Source organism: Protopterus annectens, chromosome 3.part0 (assembly GCF_019279795.1).
Source record: "Protopterus annectens isolate FY-2018-M chromosome 3.part0, PAN1.0, whole genome shotgun sequence".
NCBI lineage: Eukaryota > Metazoa > Chordata > Ceratodontiformes > Protopteridae > Protopterus > Protopterus annectens.
In genome coordinates, this window is record NC_056731.1 from 3,669,054 (window position 1) to 3,692,367 (window position 23,314).

At 39.1% G+C, this 23,314-nt stretch overlaps 1 protein-coding gene across 1 annotated transcript in view; it reads right to left on the reverse strand.

Annotated features, from left to right (window-relative positions):
- Positions 1–23,314, reverse strand: part of LOC122796227 (snaclec rhodocetin subunit delta-like) — a 329,386-nt gene that overhangs the window by 302,678 nt on the left and 3,394 nt on the right. The window contains exon 2 of the mRNA XM_044064542.1: positions 19,506–19,560. Within this exon, the coding sequence (XP_043920477.1) occupies positions 19,506–19,560 (55 nt within the window). The remainder of the gene's footprint in view (positions 1–19,505; positions 19,561–23,314) is intronic.

Genomic DNA, 23,314 nt, shown 5'->3' on the forward strand with positions numbered 1-23,314 from the left:
ACTGTGCACCTAGATAAGTAGGGGTTCTGTTCTCACTTCAATCAAGTGTGTGTGTGTGTGTGTGTGTGTGTGTGTGTGTGTGTGTGTGTGTGTGTGTGTGTGTGTGTGTGTGTGTGTGTGTGTGTGTGTGTGTGTGTGTGTGTGTGTGTATCTGTGTGTGACTAGTCAGCAGAGTACTCATGGTATCCTACAGTAACTTTTCCTAGGGCAGGGATTGCAAGTATTTCGATACTTGCACAAGCCTACGCATCCATTTCATGCAGCCCTCCTGACCTATTGTCTCCCACATGGCCTGCTAATGTCATCTACTATAAGTTCACTTGCACTCCTGTAAAATTCAGACTGTACTGTGTTTTGAAATCTCTGTGCTTACATAGGTAGGGGTTCAATTCTCACTGTAGTTAACTGTGTGTGTGAATGTGTATGTCTGTAAACTGTGGCTTGACATTAACAAGATCCTTTCACACCAGAATGTGGGACACTTATTCTGTCTAAAACAAATACTGCTGATGTCATCAGCTATAAACTGTCAGATACATTCCAAGTTGGACTTGAGCTGTGGTGCTTGTGTAAAGTGTTTTGTTCTGTAGTCTATGTACTTATATTTTCACTGTAGTCAACTATGTGTGTGTCTGCTAGCTGCTGCTTGACATTACTGAGAGCCTTTTACACAAGCATGTGTGACACTTATTCTGACATAAACAGCCTCTGCTGATCTTATCAGCTATATGATAGTTTTGGATTTGCAGTAATCCCAACAGGGCATGGTCAAACAGTGGGCTGGAAGCCAAGCAAATATGACCTCATCCTATACCACACAGATTACAGTGACATGGCTTTTAATCTATCCACATATATCATGGCATGGTTTGTAGCATCTGTTTTATGTTGATGAGAAAGGCCTGTGGTCTGTTCAGCTACTGCATGTGTCTGGTGAGGGTAATGCAAAAAAGATTATATGTTTTACTGGTATGATCAGTTTTCACTACAGTGCTGTCATACAAACCTAATATCTGAATATGATGGTGTGACTTATATTGTGCACCATATGTTTTACTGGTAAATCCTTAAAGATAGAAGTTAGAAATTGATACACATTGCAGTTTCTTACTTCACAACCTTCACAGGTGAAATCAGTATAAGGCTGTGATGTTTTGATGCTATAAACTGTTCAACTTTTCTAGAAGACTATAAGTTGAAGGTACAATAACCACTTCAACAACACAAATGCAGATATACTAAGCAATAGGTTATCTATACACCATGAGCATCAAAAAGAAGGTGTTTGTATCCTTGAAGCCAAAAAATTAAAAACAGGGATATGGCACAGTTATCACTTGCAGATTATGTTGTTGGGGGGATAGGGGGAAGGAAGCCTAGCCTGATACATGAGGTCAGTGAGTATGTGTAAGTAAGAAAGATAAGAAGTAGACATATGTATAAAACAACAGATGACCAGTGAGACTAAATGAGCAACTGTGATGAGTGTATCTGTAGGGGTCTCCAGGAGAAATACTTCTGTGTGTGTGTGTGTGTGTGTGTGTGTGTGTGTGTGTGTGTGTGTGTGTGTGTGTGTGTGTGCATCATCACAGCCAAGCTCTGTGCTCACTCTACATCCTGGTCTGCAAGAGGGCTGTAATCTGTGTAGGGTAGAGGTGGCAGTTCATCATTCCCATCCTTGACCAGGAAAACTGGCTCTGACAGGAGTTGCACTGGCACATTGACATCCAGTACCACATTCAGATGCCATGCTGCTACCTGAACATGACTGATGTCTGACGGACTAGCTGTCTTCATGGGGACACCCATGACCATGATCTCCATGGCCTGTTACATCTGTGTGTGGACAGTGCACTCACTGATGGAGCACTGGAAGTACTGACAGTATGTGAGAATGATCGGACATGGCCACATTGGCTGAAAGCAGATGATATGGCTAACCTACACCCACAAAGATGCGGTTTTCCTCCCAGCAGATATTCCATCACATCTGCTGGGAGGAAAACAGCATCCACATGGGTATAGGTCTGCTGTCAGCCAATGTGGTCATTCCAGATCATGCTCCCATAGTGGCAGTACTTCCACTGCTCTGTTAGTGAGTGTACTGTCCACACCCAGACATGACAGGCCATGTGGTTGTGGTCCAGGGTGTCCCCATGAAGGATGCTCATCCAGCAGACATCAGTCACATTCAGCACTGCATCTGACCATGGGCATGGATGTGCCAGTGCAACTCCTGCCAGAGACAGTTCTCATGGTCAGGAACAACAACAATGGACTGCCACTTCTGTCATGCATGGTTCACATCTGTTCAACACACAGAGCTAGCACTCAACTTGGCTGTGTTCATGCACACACTTGCACACCAATTTCACCTGGAGGACCCCTATAGACACACATACAACAGTTATTCACTTTCTCAATCTGCCAATTTGTTGTTTTGTCCAAATGTGTGCCTTATTACTCACACACAATCATTGAACTTTTGTGTCAGCCTAGGCTTCCTGCCCCCCCCCCCACACACACACACACACAACACCCTGTGCAAGTGATGATAACTGTAACATATCCCTGTTTTCTATGTTTGGATTCAGTGAGACACAAGCTTGGAGTCTGATGCTTAGGGTTCACAGTAAACTTACTGCTTAGTATATCTGCTTTTGTGGTGCTTAACTAGTCATTGTACCTTTAACTTATATTGGGTCTGGAAAGTTCAACAGTTGATAGCATCAGCATTTCAGAATATTATCTCTTGAGAGTGTTGTGAAGTAAGAAACTGCAATGTGTATAATTGCTTTCTAACATATCTCTTACAGGATTTTCCAGTCCAAATGTATGGTGCACATTCACAGGTAATGCCATGATATTCAGAGCTTAAGATTGTATAACAGAAAAACATTTGCCTTTCCCTTTCTTTAGTTTTCTTCATTTATCAGTTTTTGGCCACTGTTTGTGTGATGCACTGTGTAGCAAACATTGGAAACAGGGAACCCTGACCAAAAATAGTAAAATAGGGGATATCATGTAACTAGTCCATTGCCAGTATATTGATGGTATGTGAACTGGCATGGCCTTCACTTATGCCTAAAATACATACACAAAGACCTGTACATCCAGTAGACATGAAATTGAATTGCTAACAAATGTTGCACACCATTGATCACTGCTGAGTACCATGTTTGCATGATGGTAAGCATCACACAGCATTTTCAAACACATGGGCATGATAACTGGAACTGGAGGCAAAACATCAGGATACAAAATGCAATTGGCTGGAAAATCTCATTCTACATTGGGCTTGATGTCTAGTAGTCATGGGGAGGAAGTGTGCTTCCTAGCTCAGAGCTGGTGTGTCCATGAGTCCAAAGTATTTGTTGGACTCCAAGTTAAGCATCATGGGCACTTGTTACGTCAGAAGGACTATTCAGGCTCAGAATACCAATCTTAAGCATGGGATATTGTTGTCAAAGCTTTGACAAGTGCTACAGGTATCTCACACACTGGAGATTAGTTTCAACACCATTTTGATGACTTCAGTAGGAGAAAGAGGGATACCCTTGACCATTGGATCTGGGACGTTAGGAATGGGGATATCCCACAGATGTGTAACTATCAATTACAGTGACTACTTGTAAGAGTTAAAAGCTAAATATAGTCAAGACTGGTATTCATAATGGTATTCTGTTCTGTTGTTTTTTCCACAGCTGCCATGGAGAGAGCTGTGAATAGGAGGATCCATGCCATGAGATTGGTAAAGATGAGAGAAGCATGTGGTATGTATGCATCAGAATAGTACTGTTATTGTAGCATTAAAAGTTAAAGACAGCTTTTTTGTGTATAATGCAGTAGTATCAAATTAAGCATGCATCTCTCAACTGTAAACGGAAAATATGCATGCATTAGTCTGTAGGCCAAAACAACAGTGCAGTATTAGAGAGTAGTCAGAGGTTGTGGTTTCAAAAACCACACTTCCAAACTACACAATACTGTTAAATTTCATCAGTATTGAAAAGTAACTTCAGACCTCTGTACCAGTGGCACAGGTGGCATGCTATAAAATGTGATCAGTATAATGTGGACATGCATATGTGCAATATATGCACACATCAAGATTGCTTGCTGCAATCTGTAGTATAGTGTGCAACTGTTATGAGCTTGGTAGTCTTAATAGTAAAACAGATATTTTTTAGGAGTCGTTAGTCTTAAAAGTAAAGTTAAAAGAATAGAGTCAAATAATTATATCAATGCATTGAAAGTCACATATGCAGTTACTAATATTATTCCTTTCTTGCTCTCACCCCAATCCTTATCTTCTCTTTTTTTATTTTTTTCTTTATTTTTTTTCCCAGCAGCACAACAGGATAGGCCTGTCCCACAGGATCCTCCTGCTCCCACTCCACCAGCTACAGCATTTCTGCCCAGCACATTGGTGATGCAACCTGGCAGCACCTGCTCTGCTGACCTTGCACTACCTAGGTCCTCAGGTCATTCTGCCCCACAGGATACACCAGTTGTTCCCACTAGGAGCAGTGGCGGAGCAGGTGATTTTATCACCTGTGACAAACTGTCAGGGTTGGTGGATAGGATTGTACGATGCACTGTTGGTGCATGTCTATGCCTGCTGGAGATGCTGCTGTCCATCACTGTACTTTATAATGCAAGGAGGAGATGCAGACATCAGACACTGCAGCCATCAGCACAGTGAGGTTATGGTAATGATAGTCCAGTGAGTGAGGACTTGATTCTCACCATCACCCAACCTGATGTCTGTGGGTTCTCCATATCCCAACCCTCACCTCAACCATGTTGCTCATTGACTTCTTGTGTCCTTCACCATCCCTGTGTCTTGTCATGTATGTCCTGTTGATCTACTTCCACTCCTACTCAACTTACCTGACCCAGACATACCTATGTCCCTTCCCCAACATTTCTGTCCCTCTTCAATCTCTCCAAAAAAAAAAAAAAGAATGGGCATCTGCCCCCCCCAAAAAAAATCATCCCATACATAGCTCTCCATTTCGAACACATGCCTTCTTGACACACCCTTAATTTGGTCCAATTGGCTATACAACATTATTATGTTGTGGTTACCCCTCTCCTCTCTCTGGAGGTGAAATTACAAAGTCATATAATATTCTGCATATAAGAACATTTCTTAGTGTTGAAAAAATGGATAGCTATGGTTATTTCCTAGAAAATTCCTGAACATTCCTGCCTTGCTTTCACTTTGTTTTCCCTCCTGCTTGCTCCCAATTTCACCACTTTGCTATCTTCCCTATTTCTTTTCCTTAAAGAATTATTGGGTAATGGTGCGCATCTCGCACCAATGTGCAGCAATGGTTATGAAAAAGTAGTTAAACGTATTAGATAAAGCTGTATTTGAACCCAGTACCATCTAGCCACAAAAAAGGCAGATATTACTGCATTAACACCTACAGCCACAAAGTCAATTAGCATCAAGTATATTTTTTAGACTATGTAACAGCTATATGCCTATGCACTTTGGGATTGCTAAAGTCTAACAGTTACTATTGGGTCTCTAACAGATAATTGCTACTTAACTGACTGTATAGCAGTGATTGTTAATGCAGTAATAACTTCTTTTTGGATCCACATGGTTCTGGGTTCAAATACAGCTGTGTCCAATAATTATGACTAGTTCTACAGCACAATTTGTTCTCTTTAAGGCATTATTGCACAATGGTGAACATCATGCACCTTTACGCAAAAATGTTTTAAAGACAATAAATAGGCAATACAGGACCATGGTGAAATGGGGAGCAAGCTCAATCTCTTAGAGGTATAACTCTGGACAAATTCATATACAAGGGGTGGACAAAGGCCCAACAATAGGAACGATATTTAAATATTGATTTAAAAATAAGGAAATAGTGAAGATAGGACTATGATGAAATGTGGAACAAGCAGGGGGAAGAACATAGGGAAATCTTTCAGGAACTGTGTGACATTTACTATTAACTGTATGAAGTACATGTGGTGCATAAATGACTCTTTGGCGGCAGGTGCTAATGCATTGTTGTTGGAGGCAGATGATACTAGGTATGAATGCAACTATGTCTAATAGTTTTAACTAGTTCTACAGTACAATTTGTTCTCTTTAAAGCATTATTGCACCATGGTGTGCATTGTGCACCCTCTTACAAAAATGCTTTAACTCATTACAGCCGAGTGATGTCTCCAGGCATTTCTGCAGTTACCTCCTACTGCACCTCTAGGCTTCAAATAGTCCCTGTTCATATTTGCATTAATAATTCCAAAATCATGCTACATACAAGGTATCAGAATATTTTATCTTGAAGCATACATTATGGCAAACATAATTGTATTGATATAAGAAGTCTGTCAATCAGTATTTGTTAGAATTTTAAGGTGATAACTTCATTTTTAAAAGGATAAAGCCACACCCACTGGGAGTTAAAGGTACACCATCAGAAGAGCTCTACTGGAGGTAATGAGTTAAGACAATAAATGGGCAAGATAGGACAGTGGTGAAATGGGAAGCAAGCAGGGTGAACTTAACTCTCAGTCTCTTAGAGCTATAAATCTGGACAAAGCCTTATATAAGGGGTGGGCAAAGGCCCCAAACTAGGGACAATATTTAAATATTGATTTAAAAAAAATAAAGAAATGATGAAGATAGGACTGTGTTGAAATGTGGAGCAAGCATGGGGAAGAACATAGGGGAATCTTTCAGAAACTGTGTGACAATAAATATTGACTGCATGAAGTACATCTGCTGCATAAATAACTCTGTGGCAGCAGGTGATGATGCATTGCTGTTAGAGGCAGATGGTATTGGGTTTGAATTTGGGTGTTGGTAGTACTTTTACAAGTGTCTGATACTTTAAATACATTTACATATATTGCTGCCATTTACTGTTGCTGTGCATTGATGCACGATGCTCACCATAATTCAATCATTCTTTATAGAAAAAAAAAATGGGGAGATAGGAAAGTGGTGAAATGGGGAGTAAGCAGGGGGCAAAACAAAGTGAAAGCAGGGCAGGAATGTGCAGAAGGGTGGTAGGAAAGAACCATAGATATTCATTTCTTCAACAGTACAAAATGATTTATATGTGCAAAATATTACCTAAATTTGCACTGTCACCTCCGGAGAGAGGGGTGACCACAACACAATCATGTTGTTTATAGCCAATTGGACTGAATCAAGTGTGTCAAGAAGACACTTGTATGAAATGGAGAGCTATGTATCGGCCAAGTATTTTTTTGTAAGACAGGTCCCATTTATTTATATTTTTGAGAGAGAGAGGAATGTTGCAAAAAGTACGTAGGTATGTCTGGGTCAGGTAAGTTGGCCAGGTGAGGAAGCAGACTGACAGGACATACAAGACAAGACACAGGGATGATGAAGAATACAGGGGGTGGGTGAATACCATGGTTGGGATGAGGGTGGGGACATTGCGGACCCATGGACGTCCAGCTGGGTGACAGTGAGACTCAAGTCCTTACTCACTGGACTGTCATCACTGTCACCTTACTGTGCTGATGGCTGCGGTAGCCAATGTCTGCTTCTACTCCTGGTATTTCATGCAAGGGTGGACAGCAGGCACTCCATCCAGCATAGGAGTGCACCAACAGTGCAGTGCACAATCCTACACACCAACCCTGGCAGTCCTTCATGGGTGATAAAATCACCACCTCCACCACTGTTCCCAGAGGGAACCACTGGCCTACCCTGCAGGGCAGAACTACCTGATGGCCCAAGTAGTGCAGGGGCAGCAGACTGTGTGCTGCCAGGGTGTCCCCTGGAGGTGCTGGGCAGCAATGCTGTAGCCAGTGAAGTGGGGGCAGGAGGATCATCTGGGGAAGGCCTACCCCACTGTGCTGTGGGGAAAAATAAAGAAAAAAGAAAAACAAAACAAAAAATAAAATAAAGAATAAAAGACAAGCTAAGTGTTGGCATGAGAGAAAAAAGGGATAACATTAGTAACTTCATATGTGACATACAAAGCATTGATACAATTATTTGACTCTAATCTGTTACCTTTACTTTTAAGACTACAAACTCCTAACAAATGTATTTATTACTTTTAAGACTACCCAGCTTATAACAGATGTATACTATAGTAGAGATTGCAGCAAGAAATCCTTGATGTGTGCATATATTGCACATATGCATGTCCGCATTATACTGATTAGAGTATACAGCAGGCCATTTGTCCCACTGGTATAGAGGTCTGCAATTATGTTGCAATAATGATGAAAACTTAACAGTATTGTATATTTTGGAAGTGTGGTTTTTTGAACCCACAACTTCTGACTACTCTGTAATATTGTACTGTTATTTTGACCTACAGACTCAAGCATGCATAGTTTCCTTTTACAGTTGAGAGATGCATGCTGACAATATCAAACTGTTGCTTTGTGCTCCAGATTAAGGCATGCATATGTTCTTTTACAGTTGAGATATGCATGCTCAATTTGATAAAACTGTATTAAATACAAAAAAAACTGTTTAACTTTTAATGCTACAGTAACAGTGCTGTTCTGATGCATACATACCACATGCTTCTCTCATCCATGCCAATCTTGTGGCATGGGTCCTCACATTCAAAGCTCTCTCCATGGCAGCTTTAGAAAAAAAAAACAGAACAGAGCAGGTTATCATTATAAATACCAGTCTTGACTATATTCAGCTTTTACCTCTTACAAGTAGTCACTGTAATTGATACTAACACATCTGTGGGGGATCCCCAGTCCTAACTTCCCCTATCCAATGGTTGAGAATTTGATGATATGAAGTAGTGCCATCTGTGCCCGGGAGAGTAGGACAGTGCATGTATAACATATGCCAGCATAGCTAGCTGGAGTTTTGTAAAGAATTTTATGTCATTTGACTATCACACTACTTTGTACAGATGCTTGTGTTAAAATGTATTTGTAAAGTTGTTTGTGTTAAAAATGTACCAACAGTGGGTACTACTGGACAGAAATGAGATATGCATGTATGTCAGACAATATTATTATAACTGATTAAATATATATGTTTTAACAGATAATTCTGGAAGGGAAGAGGTTAATCTCAGCCCAGCTAATTTTGAAAAATAGGTTGAAGATTAAATGATTTAGCCATAAAGATTTTACCTTACAGGTCTAATTGCAGCCAGATACAAAAATGTATGAGAAAACCAGGACTAGGAATCTTACTGCATTGCCCTTAGGGGTGAATTAATTGTTACCCTGGACAGATGAAAGTTTTTGAAACTGTTTTATAGCTTTTAGAAGCTACAACAGATCTTAGCAAAACTCTGCGTGTGTATTGTACCAGAGTCAGGTGACCAGATGGATGTCATTCTATAACCAGTACTGAAATATTCTTTTAAGATATTAGTGGGAGATATTCTGGAACTCTTGCAGCAGCACTTTGGAACCTACAGGAAAGAACTCTCACATATATCTTACACATCCACACACCTCATCTTGCCTTGCTGTAGTAAGCAACTCTGCACTCATCATCTTGCGTTGCTTTAGTAAGTAACCAGGGAACAGTACTTATTTAGTCAGTCAAGAAAATATAGTGAGATTAGTTAATTATTATTTTTCTGCATCTGTGTTACTCTATCCAACTGTGTTATTTTTTATATCTTCTGTGACTGAAACTCTGGTGTTTATTGTATCTAGATATTCAGTATTCTCATGTTTTCTAATTTATTATTAAATATTTCTATACCTTTCATTGTGGCTGGTCATTTAAAGAATGCTTTTAACATCCTGAGAGTACTTATGCTTATTTTAGTGACACTGTTGCTGCTCCTGAAAGCCTTGCTGCATTGGTCAAACTCTGCCACTTGTATTAGTATTAATTTATTCAGTATAACTGGGTACCCTTGTAAGAGCCTTAGAGTAGCTGACTGGTGGTAATGTTATTACCTCATAGTCTGGGCAGAGGGGACACAGCTGGTAAATCTGTGCCAGCCTTTCCCGTGTGTGTGTGTGTGTGTGTGTGTGTGTGTGTGTGTGTGTGTGTGTGTGTGTGTGTGTGTGTGTGTGTGTGTGTGTGAAAATCAAATATTCAAGTGTGAGTGTCCACTACTGGAAACAGGGATAGAGAGCTCCAAAGTGGTCAGTGTAGAGTCTTGATTGTGGCCTGGAGAGACAAAGAGAGTCCATCCCCAGGCCTTGAGTGTGTTCCCTGTGTGCTCGTAAGGGAAATTGTGCTTGGTGCATCTGAAAATACTGTGTATATCCAGTTTTGCTCCTAATGGCCATCCCTCACTGGGGTCAGTTGTAAGGATTAAGGCTTCTTGATTGCTTGTCCAGAGTAGGGACATCACATATTGGTGGGAACTGGATGGGATATTAATTGAACTTCAGTGCCTGTAAGCAGTTGTCACTGAAGGTGTGTGTACTCTCAGCAACCACAAGGTAAATATACAGAGTTTCATTTTCACAACAGTTTTATTTATTTTTGTTAGTTTAGTTTAGTCAGGGAAAGCAGGCAAAAATGTCAGCAGATGATTATGGCAAGCTGACAAATAACCCATTGGGCAAGGTGTGCATAGACAAAGGACTGGTGCATGACAACCTGACTAAAGAGGAAATGATTTCAGCCTTAGTCACAGCTGCAGAATGGACTAGTAACCCAGAAGACAACCAGTCTGGTGATGGGGATGTGCTGCTCTCATTAACAGGACAGTTCACCTTTTCCTCAGAGGATTTTAAAACGCATCTGGAGTTAAAGAGACTTGAACTGGATGCCAAAATAAATGGAATTAGAATCAGCAGAGAGACTGCTGTATTTGGAAGTTGAAGGAAATGAGAAACAGCACTAACATGAGATTGAGATGCTGACTCTCCATCAAGGTCATGGAGGTAATGGGGAAGGGAATAATTGAACCCCAGAAGCAATAAAGGTCAGCACATTTCTTTCACAGTTTACAAAGGGTGATAATTTTGATAGATTTATTCATATATGTGAAAGAATACATAAACAGTATAATGTTGTCTAAGGACTCTGAGAACAGTTCCTGATCCCCTTACCCCATGGTAAAGCTGTAACTGCTGTTTCTAAGTTGTCTGATTCTGATTGCTTAAACTATGATAAAGTTAAACAATGTTTATTGGAATGTTTTAAGTTAACACCAGAAGTTTACAAAAAAAAAAGTTTTGTGAGCATAGATGCTAGGCAGATGAAAGTGTATGTCAATATATTGCCGAGTTAAGGACTTATTTTCATAGGTGGATGATTGGGTGTCAGGTCACCACTTTTGAAAGAGCTGGCAGACTTTTTGGTGAGGGAACAAGCCCTTAGCAATTTGCCTGAGGACATGTGAATTTGGTTGGCAGACCGGGAATGTAACTCTGCAGATGAGCTGGGGAGAAAAGGGGATCTCAACTTAGCAAGCAGGGTACCACTGCACAAGAAAGGGATACCCAGTGCTGCACATAGATATAAGGGAACCCATGGTGGCAGCCTAAACCACCCCAACAGAATCCACCAGTAACAGCGGAAGCCACTAGTTCAGGTACATGGTCAGGATCAAGGGTTAGATGTTTTAAATGTAACCAGAGGGGCCATGTAGCATACAAATGTCCACTGAAACAAGGTAAGGAAGAAAAGGTGAGGGAGCGAGCAAGTGGAAATAGCAGCATGTCAGTGGTAAATTGTCTGGAGACAACAGGGGTACCAAACTATCACCAGAGTTTGCATCCTATCTTAGTGGATGGAAGACAGACCACTGCTAAGAGAGACATGGCCTCTGACATAACCATTGTGAAGCCTGCAGTGGTAAAAGATGAACAGTACTTGCTTGGGCAGTCCACCCCAGTCATAGCTTCAGGAGGGGCCCCACTCCAAATACCTTTGTCTAGGGTGCACCTTGACTGAGAGAGTAAAAAAGGAAGCAAGCAGGTAGGTGCTTTGAGGATATCCCTGCAGATGTCTTGATAGGGAATGATTTTGATAATGCAGTACCTTGTGGGCATGTTGTTACACACAGTCAGGTTTGGAGACAGGCATGTGGGTTTGGTTGTCTGGTGGAAACCCAGATAGACCTTATGCCTGAAGCTGGAGCTGGTGATGTGGCTGTCTCAGGGAGGTAGCTACCCTGCAGCAAATAGCCTGAAAGTGAGCCACAGCTGCTAATAGGTGCTGATGTTCCCATGGACATGGTTACTGTAAGGACAGAGGTGAGTGGTAATACCCTGGTTGACAGTGATGCACCGCTGTCAGAAGATACCAGGCTTCCTGTGGAAAAGAAGCTGGGAAGGGGGTCACAAAGGTAGAGTTGAGACAGGCTCAGCTTTCATATCTTACCTTATGAGGCTTAAGAGAGGTAGCTAAGGAGGCATCTGATTCTCAAAGAAATGGGGAGTTTGTATACTAGAACAAAGGGTTACTTTATAGAGAGTGGTCCCCTGTGGGAGGGCTAGAGGATGAGGTAACGCAGTAGTTGGTAGTGCCCAGATCCTACCTTCTTGCACTTCTGGCCATAGCCAATGACATTCCTTTTGCAGGTCATATGGGCATAAAGTGTACCAAGAGATGTATTATACAGAACTTTTAATGGCCTGGGACTTCAAGGGATGTAATAGGGTACTGCAGGACCTGTGAGACAAGGCAATAGACAAGGTCAAAACTCCTTTCATGCCTTTGCCTGTGATTGAAGAACCATTTCAGAGGGTAGCTATGGATTTTGTGGGGCCTCTGATTACCCTAAGTTCCACAGGGAAGAAGTATATCCTGGTGGTAGTTGATTATGCTACTAGATACCCTGAGGTGGTAGCTCTGCCCTCCATCAATGCAGAGAAGGAATGCTTTGTTAGAGATTTTCAGCAGGGTGGGTTTCCCGAGAGAAATACTGACTGATAGAGGTGACAATTTCATGTCAGACCTGCTGGCTTCTCTGTGGAAGCACTGTGGGGTGAAGCACCTAAAGACCACCCGCTACCACCCCCCCCTGTGTTAGCCAGTCCAGATTACAGAAAAAAAAATGTTGTACAGGTGGATGGTTCAAACCATGGGGTTGGGGCTGTATTCATCCAGGTTTCCTCATAGGAAGAAGAGCACCCAGTTGAATATCTAAGCTGTAGATTCCAACACGGAAAAATGTTATGCAGCTGTAGAAAAAGAATGTCTAGTCACTGCAGAAACTTGATCCCTATCTATATGGAAGGAAATTCACTGTGGTTACAGACCACCATCCCTTAACATGGCTACATCATGCCAACCAGCAAAATGCCAAACTATTAAAGTAGAGCCTAGGGTTGTAGGCATATGACATGACAGTGCAACACTGTAGTGGGGTCAGCAATACAGATGGGCTCTCAAGACAGGGTATAGGTTAATGTGTTCCCAGACAGGTCCATTTCTCTGAAGCAACATTTTTCCAGGATCACTTGAAAAACTAGCTTGAGTCTTCAAAGGGGAAGAGATATAATGATATGAGGTAATGCCATCGGTGCCTGGGAGAGTGGGGGCACTGCATGTGTAATATATGCCGGGTCTATATCAGAACATCAAAGTTTTAAAACTTTGAATGTTCTAATATCGACCTGTTTTGAGCGAATGCTAAAACTAGCTAAGCTGCAGAACACCGAATTCTTTCCCTAGGGAAAGAATTCGGTTGGCCGGTTCTGTGATAGTAGTGTATGTATAGTTTAGTGTAGGGCTAGTTGTAGTATTATAAGTGTATGTGTGTGTATTGATGTTTTTTAGGTGTGCTTGTGTTGTGTGTATGTGTTTTGGAATAGCAAATTTTTTCCCAAGGAAAAAATTTGCTGTCCCGAATCTTCGATATTATGAGATTTAGATATTTTAGGTTTGATGAAATAGCGTTCGCTATTTTCATCTTTCAATAACGTGATATAAACGCCATATGCCAGCATAGCTAGCTAGAGTTTTGTAAAGAATTTTATGTCATTTGACTATCACACTGATTTGCATGTATGCCTGTGGTAAAATGTATTTGTAAAGTTGCTTGTGTTAAAAATGCATCAACCGTGGGTGCTGCTAGACACAAAAGAGATATACATTTATGTCAGACAGTATTATTATAACTGATTAAATGCATATGTTTTAACAGAGAATTCTGGAAGGGAAAAAGTTAAATGGGTTGGTTTAGGCCATAAAGATTTTATCTTACAGGTCTGCTTGCAGGCAGAGACAAAAATGTCTGGGAAAACCAGGACTAGACTCTTACTGTATTATCCTTAGTGATGAACTAATTGCTTCCCTGGAAGGGTGGATGTTTTTGAAATTGTTTTATATTTTTCAGATACTGCAACAGATCCTAGCAAAGCTCTGGCTGTATATTGTACCAAAGGCAGGTGCCCAGATGTGATGTCATTTTATAACCAGCACTGAAATTATTTTTTTAGGTATTAGTCAGAGATATTTTGAAACTTTTGCAGCAGCACTTTGGAACCTACAGGAAAGATCTCTCACAGATAACTTACACATCCACACACCTCATCTTGCCTTGGTGTAGTAAGCAAATCAGCACTCATCATCTTTTGTTGCTTTAGTAAGTAACCAGGAAACAGTAATTCTTTAGTCAGCCAGGAAAATAAATTGAGATTAGTTAGGTATTGTTTTGCTGCATCTCTGTGAATCTATCCAATTGTGTTATTTTTTTATATCTTATGTGATTGAAATATTGGTGTTTATTGTAACTAGATATTCAGTATTCTTGTGGTTTCTATTATATTATTTATTAAATAGTTCTATGCCTTTTAATATCTTGAGACTACTTATGCTTATTTTAGTGACACTGTGGCCACTCCTGAACGCCTTGCTGCATTGGTCAAACTGTACCATTTGCATTAATATTCATTTTACTCAGTATAATTGGGTACCCTTGTAAGAGCCTTAGAGTGGTTGTCTGTTGGTAGCCTAATTATCTCATAGTTTGGGCAGAGGGGGCACAGCTGGTAAATCTGTGCCAACCTTTCCCAGGTGTGTATGTGTGTGTGTGTGTGTGTGTGTGTGTGTGTGTGTGTGTGTGTGTGTGTGTGTGTGTGAAAATCAAATATCCCAGTGTGTTTGTCAGCTACTGGGAACAGGGACAGAGAGCTCCAAAGTGATCAGTGTGGATATTTGTTTGGGACCTGGAGAGAGAAAGAGAGTCCGGCCTCAGATCTGGAGTGTATTTCCTGTGTGCTCTTAAGGGAAACTGTGCTTGGTGCAGAGAGCTGATCTTAAAATACTGAGTAACCATTTTTGCTTCTAGTGGCCTTCCCTCACCAGTGTCAGTAATGAGGATTAAGGCTCCTTAATTACTGGCCCAGAGTAGGGACCGTCACGTATGTTATCTCTTTTCCTCCTCCTGAGGTCATTGAAATTGTGTTGACATCGATCACCTGTAGCACTGGTAAAAGCCATGGCAACACTATCTCATGCTTCAGATTTGTATTCTAAGTCTGAATAGTTCCCCTGCAGTAACTGGGGCCCATGATGCTTAACTAGGATTTCATCAAACACTTTGGACTCCTGGACTTACTACTTCTGTGCTCGGTAGTGTGCTCCCTCCCTGAGAACACCAGCCATGACTACCGGAGACATACCCCTCAACCTCTTAGAGCAATAAATGTGGATAAAGCCATAAATAAAAGTGGAACAAAGGCCCCAAAATAAGGACAAGTTTTAAATAATGTTCTTACAACTTAGAAAGTTGATTGAATAACAGGTTTTGCATTAGCATGAATTTTCTGAAAGATATGAAGTCTGAAACTAAAATGTCTGTCATTATTTTCTAACTTCAATTTTGAATTATTTACCACTAATTTGCCAGAACACCACAATTTTATGAAAAACAGACCAAAAATATGAGGCCAAAATCTGGACATTCTGCGAAAATCTGTACAGTTGAAATGCATGACCAGAGATCAAGCCCAATGTAGAATGAGCTTTTCCTGCCAATTGCATTTTGTATCCTGATGTTTTGCCACCAAATCCAGTTATTGTTCACTTACTGGGTGTGCGCACATTGTTTGAAAATGACAGTGTGCAATATGCGCAACACTGGCTAGCAATGACATTTCAGGTTTATTGGATGTACAGGTCTTTGTGTATGTGTATTAGGCAAAAGTAAAGTCCATGCTAGTCCACATACCAGCAATACACTGGCAAAGAACTAGTTATGTGACATGCCCTATTTTACTGTTTTTTTTGTTCTGGGTTCTCCACCACCAGTGTTTGCACTATGTGGCACATCATGCAAGCAGTGGGAAAAAAATTAAATGAAGAAAACTAAAGAAACATTAAAACAAATGCTATGCTGTCATATAATCATTGAGCAGAATCTGTGCTTTTTGTGTCATAGCTCTCAACCTTTCAGCTCTAAAATGGGGAACAGTAGCCCTTATAATGGGGAACAAATTGGCAACATGTGGAAAACATACCAATGACTTACTAACATCTGAAACTATGATGGTTATATGATGGCTAAAATGGGCTGATTTTACATATATAAAAGATCTTTTAATGAATGAATGCAATTCATTTCTATTTACCGTGGACACCAGTGAAAAATTTCATAACACTGGATGTGTGACAAACCCTTCCACTGTGGAACTTCATGCAACATAAACCTTTTAAGACCTCAAATGAGGTACATTCCTCGAAATGAGGTACATTTGAGGGGTAGAGATGTGTGTAGTCCTGGTGGACATTGTGGCATTTTGAGCAAACTTGCAGAAAGGAGCTGCTTGGACTCACACAGAATTGCTATTCGCTTTCACTTGCAAGCTGTTGCTGCCAGCAACCCTGCATGGAAATGCTATCCGCATTCACTTATCAGGTTTCACAGCCAGCAACACTGCTGCAAGCAGCGAAACCTTGCTTAGGTGCACTGCACCTCATTAATATGGATGGTGCGATTCCATGTGATGCCCAACATCATGTCTGTAGTAACATTCTGTGTAGGTTCTGCAAGAAACCTACAAAGGGTTCATTGAATCTCGGGGTTAATATATATAGAAGTTAATTAAAGGCAATGCAGCCATATTATATGACTAAAATATGCATATGACATATAATTGTACTTCATTTTAGGTGTAGCTATCAGCTAGGCAGTGGCCACATGCTCATTCATTTAAACAGCAGTGAATTTAATCTGAGGTGATAGAAGTGATTTGAATTGTTTGGGTCAACTGCTTTTCATAAGGAGATGACCAGGACTGCAGACTTAACTCTGTCTCAAGAGCATTACTGTTTAACTTGCTCAATCCTTCATTACTACAGTGGCTGTGAGCTCTACCTTGCCCTTCCAAATGTATGGTCACTGCCAAACTGACTGTGCAAAGAAGTCAAAAGAATAGCTATGCTCATTGGTTCTTCCTGTAGTAAGAGTTAAAATTAAAAATAACCTAACATCTTCATTCTCCTTCTTTTCTCTTTTGTCATCTACTAAATATTACATCTCATTCTTTTCCCAAATACTTGCAGACACATTTCAACTAGATAATCATTTCCATTTTTTTGATCTTCACTGCATATTTCAAAAGTGCAATGTTTGTCTTTCTAAATGACTAGCTGATTGCATGATGATGGTACTCTTGTTTGCTACTTTTGCGAAACAGGTTCAAGACACTTATGCCAAACTTTTCAAATTCCACTTCAGTAATAATTGAATAACTGATAGAAGACAGTGAATGCATGATGGTAATTCCTTGTGGGTTAGTGTATAGTAAAGCTAGGTATGCAGAATGAAATTATAAATTAACGTCCCTTTACTGGACAATATGAATTCCATTTCATTGCAGGGAAAGCAGTAGTAGGTGAAATTATGGTTATGTCTAGGCTGAAAAATAGCCTTAAAATGCAGTCTTCAAATTACTTATTTACTTTGGAGTAATGCATGTCAGTGGAACAAAGCTCTGCGTTTTATATGTTCCCAGTTTTGCTATGTTTATACCACAGGCTGAGACAATAGGATTATGAACCCACAGTAAATGTGCTGTCTCGGCTAATAAATAACCCATATACAATGCTGGAGAAAACAAAATTAACACTATAATAAACATTTTTAAAATGCAAGAAACCCCTTCACATGCCCTACTAATTATACATAATACCTCTAAGATCACACAGACATGGATAAATGGAAACAGAACTATGTAATAGAGACTGCTGCCTATATTCTGTGCTCGCATGATCTCTACAGAATAGTTCATTCAGCAACTAACAATACTCAACACTACTGCAAGACAATCAGCATGGTTCGTGGGAACTGATTAGTGAAGATTCACTGACTATACCTGTCAACCTGCAGACATTGAAAATAGGAACAAAGGCTCTTGAAACGTAGAAACATCCAGCTAAAAATCTAGACATCTAATTAAAACAACATTTGACTAGAAAACATCACATAACATTTCCAGCTTCCATTAGGAATGCGAGGTACTACTCTGAAAAACATGTTGAAAAAAAGTGACAAAATGACATTTACCTTTCTTAAAGAAAAAGAGAAACATAAGATGTTTGTCTTCTTTTTTTAAATTATTGCTGCCACCAGTATGCCGGTCATGTAGTATGGTTTTCTGTGTAAAAGACAGCTTCAAAAGTCACACTTGATATGGGCACACATGTCAGCTATCTAGATTTTCACAGAATGTCCAGATTTTTGCTTTATATTTTTACTGTGTTCCTCATAACATTTATGGTTTTCTGGCAAATCATTGAGAACTGAAGTCACTAAATAATGACATTCATTTGAGTTTCAAAACTCACTCACTTCAAAAATGCACGCTAATACAAAACCTATTATTATAGCAACTTTCTAGGTTTACAAGGGCAATATTTAAAATCTGTCCCTGACTTTGGACTCTTGTCTCCTTAATATTGTTGGCTTTTTTCCAGATTTCTTGCATTTAGGAATTGAGATGTATGGATGAGGGGGGAGTGAATTGTAAATTAAGCTAAAAATAGGACCATTCTTCTAAAAATAGGGACACCCTGCACAGGGATAAATTAGGCCAAAAAAATAGGAACATTCCTTCAGAAAAGGGACAGCTGAGGTCTGTTGACCAGTGTTGTGATCTGGTAAATGAAAGCAATCAACATGTTTCTTTGACTTAAGTTGTATGTAGTTTTGGAATACATTTAGGTCTATGCTTGATGCATAAACTATCTTCTGCTATAAATTTGGTGAATGAGTTTCATGATGTGTACTGAGGCTACAAACCATGAACTACATTCCACACTGATATTTTATCAGCACACAAATCAGACCCCATAAATTCCATTTATCCATTTTATCTGTTTGTATTAATCTGTCTAACTGCCTTCACTAGTGCTTGTTGACAGCATAAGTTTCTAAAGCATATGGCTTTAAGTAATGTGTGTGTGTGTCTGTGTGTCCATGGTGTGGATCACTTAGGTAAGTTCCCTGTACATTAGATGTACAGTAGTACGTGTAACATTTTATTAATGGCTGGAGTAGTTGAAATGTGTTCATTGCATATGCAGTGAGCAGTCTGATAAATACTATCAAACAATTATACCTTATTCATACAGAACTTACCACCACAGAGCATGAGAGTGAGCAGGGTGATCGTTTGTATTAGCAGGTTCTTCATCTGCAAATAAATAATTTAAAAATTAATGATTGTCCTTCAACAGACTATGCATGACCTATAATGCATTGTGTGTTTCAAATAAAAATTTTCATATCTATTTAGTTTAAATTTTAATTGTTATATTTCGTAATAAGGAAAGGAAATTATTCAGATTTACTTCATTAAACATGCTCAATACATTTTTAGAAAGCAAAACACAAGAATGTTTCCTTAACTGTGAAAGTTACCTAACTCCACAGAGTAAGCAGAATTCATATTACTGGCGCATCTTTGTTTTTACTAAAATTTATAAAGGATGAAAGTTTCTTTGTACAGTTTTATAATTTAAAATCACTTCGGTCTCATGATATTTCCAAAGATCACAGCTATTATATTCAGAATATCCTTCTCAGCACGAGAAACAGTAAAGATGTGAGGTTTGTTATCTTAATGTTACCTGTAGCCACATTCAGACTGGAGGTATCTGCATTATGCTGAGCTGAAATTAATCTAATTTAATACATGCATTAGAAATCTTTCTTTGAGAGATAAACTATGCTAAAAGGTTGAATTAAAGCCTTCAGTGCAATATTTCTATGATCAGACAACAGCAACTATTCTTATTGCCAAACATTTGCATTTGTATAGCTAGATTAATATGTATTATGACTGTAATGGTATTATTTGAATATTATATGTTGTATTAGTAGTATGTATCATTAGATCTATTTCTGTTATTTGTTGTTGTTACTCTTTGAATATAGATTGTGGCTGGAAGGAAGCTTTGGGCCAGCCCAATTATCCAGATAACAAAACCATCAAATAAATAAAACAAAAAGAAAATCAAGACACGTGGCTGATGTCTGAAAAGGAAAGTCTGGGTCAGCCCACTTACCTGGGTCACTAAATAATAAACAAATAAAATAAATAAAAGAAAAGAAAAACCACCAAAAGTGGTATCACTGCAAATTCTACAAGTAATTGAAAGTCTCAAGTTTTCTTTGCATTGCTCTGTTTTGTGCATAAATTGATACAACATAAAATATGAAACCCCAGAGTATGAGTATATTAGTTGTTTTCTCAAATAAATTAATGTTAGTAAGCAGGTTTCCACTGTTTCTTTTTCTCTTCTCTCTATTTTCCTTTATACCAGCTTTTTCATAATCAGCTCTATGTTGCAATAAGATTTTACTTCTCTTCCGAGGTCTAGTATATGAATTTGAAGTCTCCTTAACTTTCATTAGGTATAAAGTTAATTTCAAACTGAAACAACATTTTCAGACTGAAAAATAAAAAAGCTGCATTTTGGCTTACCTTTCTAGTTGCCCACTTCCCTGTTGTTTGTGAGTAATGTGCCCTTTTGTGTTGTGTGAGTTAACAAAATGTTGCCTTTCTTTACAGAGTACCTCTGCTTCTCTCAAATTTATTGTCTTGGACAATGCCTGTAGGCATATTTAGGTATTTCATTGGAAGTGGAACTTAAATTTTTGAGCTTGTCAGTGCAAAAGACAGCATTTTTTTCATACTTGAACATGTAATCGCAAGAAAAAAAAGCTGTTAGCCATCGTTAATGCATTCTTTCTGTTAGCAAGAAAGCAAACCATTAGGAGTTGCTGCTGTAGAACTTGTCTCCCAGATGTTGATCCCCCCTGTAAATTACTGCGAAGGTAGGTACTGCTGCTGAGTGTTGTACCAAATATCGTACCCTCCCTTCTATATGCAAGTCTGTCTAAGTCGTAAAGTGCTCCACACTGCAGTGAAACTGTATAAGTGAACATCTGTATTCACATTCACAATGAATTGCTTCAGAAGTTAAACCTTTAATATTAACAGGCAACTGAGCTAGTAGTATAGTAGTTCAGAAACATCTCAGCATTTCAGTATACACAAAGTCTATAACTGTAGTTTGAATGCAAAATGTACTTTATCTGGGAAACATTAAGCAATTGTATTATTTTTATAAAACAGTATTATGGCATAGATAGTTTTGTGTTGTGATAAAGACAGACTATGAGCTGTATTCAAAAGTATAAAAATAAAATAAGTTGACACTCATAATATATAACCACACCTTATTAAAACTGTCAACTCATTAGGTTTTTAGCTTGGCCTTGAAGTGTGCAAGTCTGTGTGGTACTAAAGATATACTTTGCATGATAACAGCAAAATAACAGGCATTTATTGATAGACAGTGAAAGCACAGCATGAATTTAATATTATTTTGTCCATATTCCTCTGCCCTTGGCACAAATGTCTACATCAATAAGGCTACTGTGACCAGACTTCTTTGCAATACAAAATCCAGTTAATAACCATATAATAAAATATGACCAGTGAAGTATAAAACAATAAGAACAAAATTTATGTCAGGTAGTATTATCAAATACTCACCTTGAAACATTAACATGTTAAATATGCAGACTGCAGCAGCATTAGTGAAACCACTCACTTACTTCCACCATAATCAAAGACCTGGAATAGTGTCCCCCACTGCTTATCCCCAAAACAGACCACCTGACAAATAGTCTGCAATAAAGTACAGAAAAGGGGAAGAGTGGTTTACTTCAAAGAATATGCTCCACACTGCAGTGAGTGAGTATAAGTGAACACCCATATTAGCATTCACAATGAGTTGCTCTTACACCCCCTCTTCTCCCTTTCCTCCCTATAATTACTAATTTAATGTCTTATCTTAGTAAACCTAACAACCTTCCAATAACTTCTTCAGCAGCCGTGAAGTATGCATATTGAATGAATCTAAATTAATGTCATCAGACAAATATCATTAGCCCTAAACCACACTGGATCTCTGTCAGCAAAGTCCCAATGATCTGAAATACAAATTCCAAAGACAGAAACACCCTAGCTGCCAAATGGTTCAGAAGCCATCTTGTGTTTTGAAACATTTGAAACTCACCACTTCTCACTACACTAACCTCAGATGTGTCTCATATCACACAATTAAAATACCAGAAACTTTTACTTCATCAAATCCAAATCCTTCACTGTACATAAGTCTCCTCTTAGGTACTTTGTCTAAATTATTACCCCCCTAAGTGAATAACAATAATTGTTGGAATCCCTTATGCTGCCTGTAGCTCATCTAACTCAGATAACATTTGGTTGTCAGAGTACATCCTATTTTGAAGGGTCAAGACCTGGACAGATTCCACCAGTCCTCACTACTGCTCTCTTGGCTGTCCAGTACACAAAAGAATGAAATCAAATCACAATTTCCTCTGTCCTGTAAAAGAAACATAAAACCACAGCTGATATAGAACAGACTATTCCCAGTAAAACTCTTTAATAAATGAGAAAAATGTTATTTGAAGAGGATATCACCACTCTTTTTTATTACTTCAGTAGACTAACCTTCAAAACAAAAACACACTGGGTTAAAGTGAATAAACAAACTAGCAAGCCGAAAAAGTCAAACGAACCATGAAACTTGTGAAACGGACTAGATTTATTCGAAAACAGTATAAGTGAAACGGACTAGGTTTATTCGAAAACAGTATAAGTAAAGCGCTTTTCGTTGCTGCCAATACGGCAACTTCTTCAGACAAGACCTGACAAACACAGATGCATTAAATAAGAAAAAGTCACATGACTAATAAAAGCCGGTCAGCTGAGCTAAACATATAGCTCCTCTATGTAAATTGCTGACTACCTTATCCACCCTAAAAACAGACGTTATATGTATATAAACTGTTTGTTCTAAAAACAACTATTAAGATAAAAAAAAGTTATGAGATGCAAGGTAAAAAACAAAACT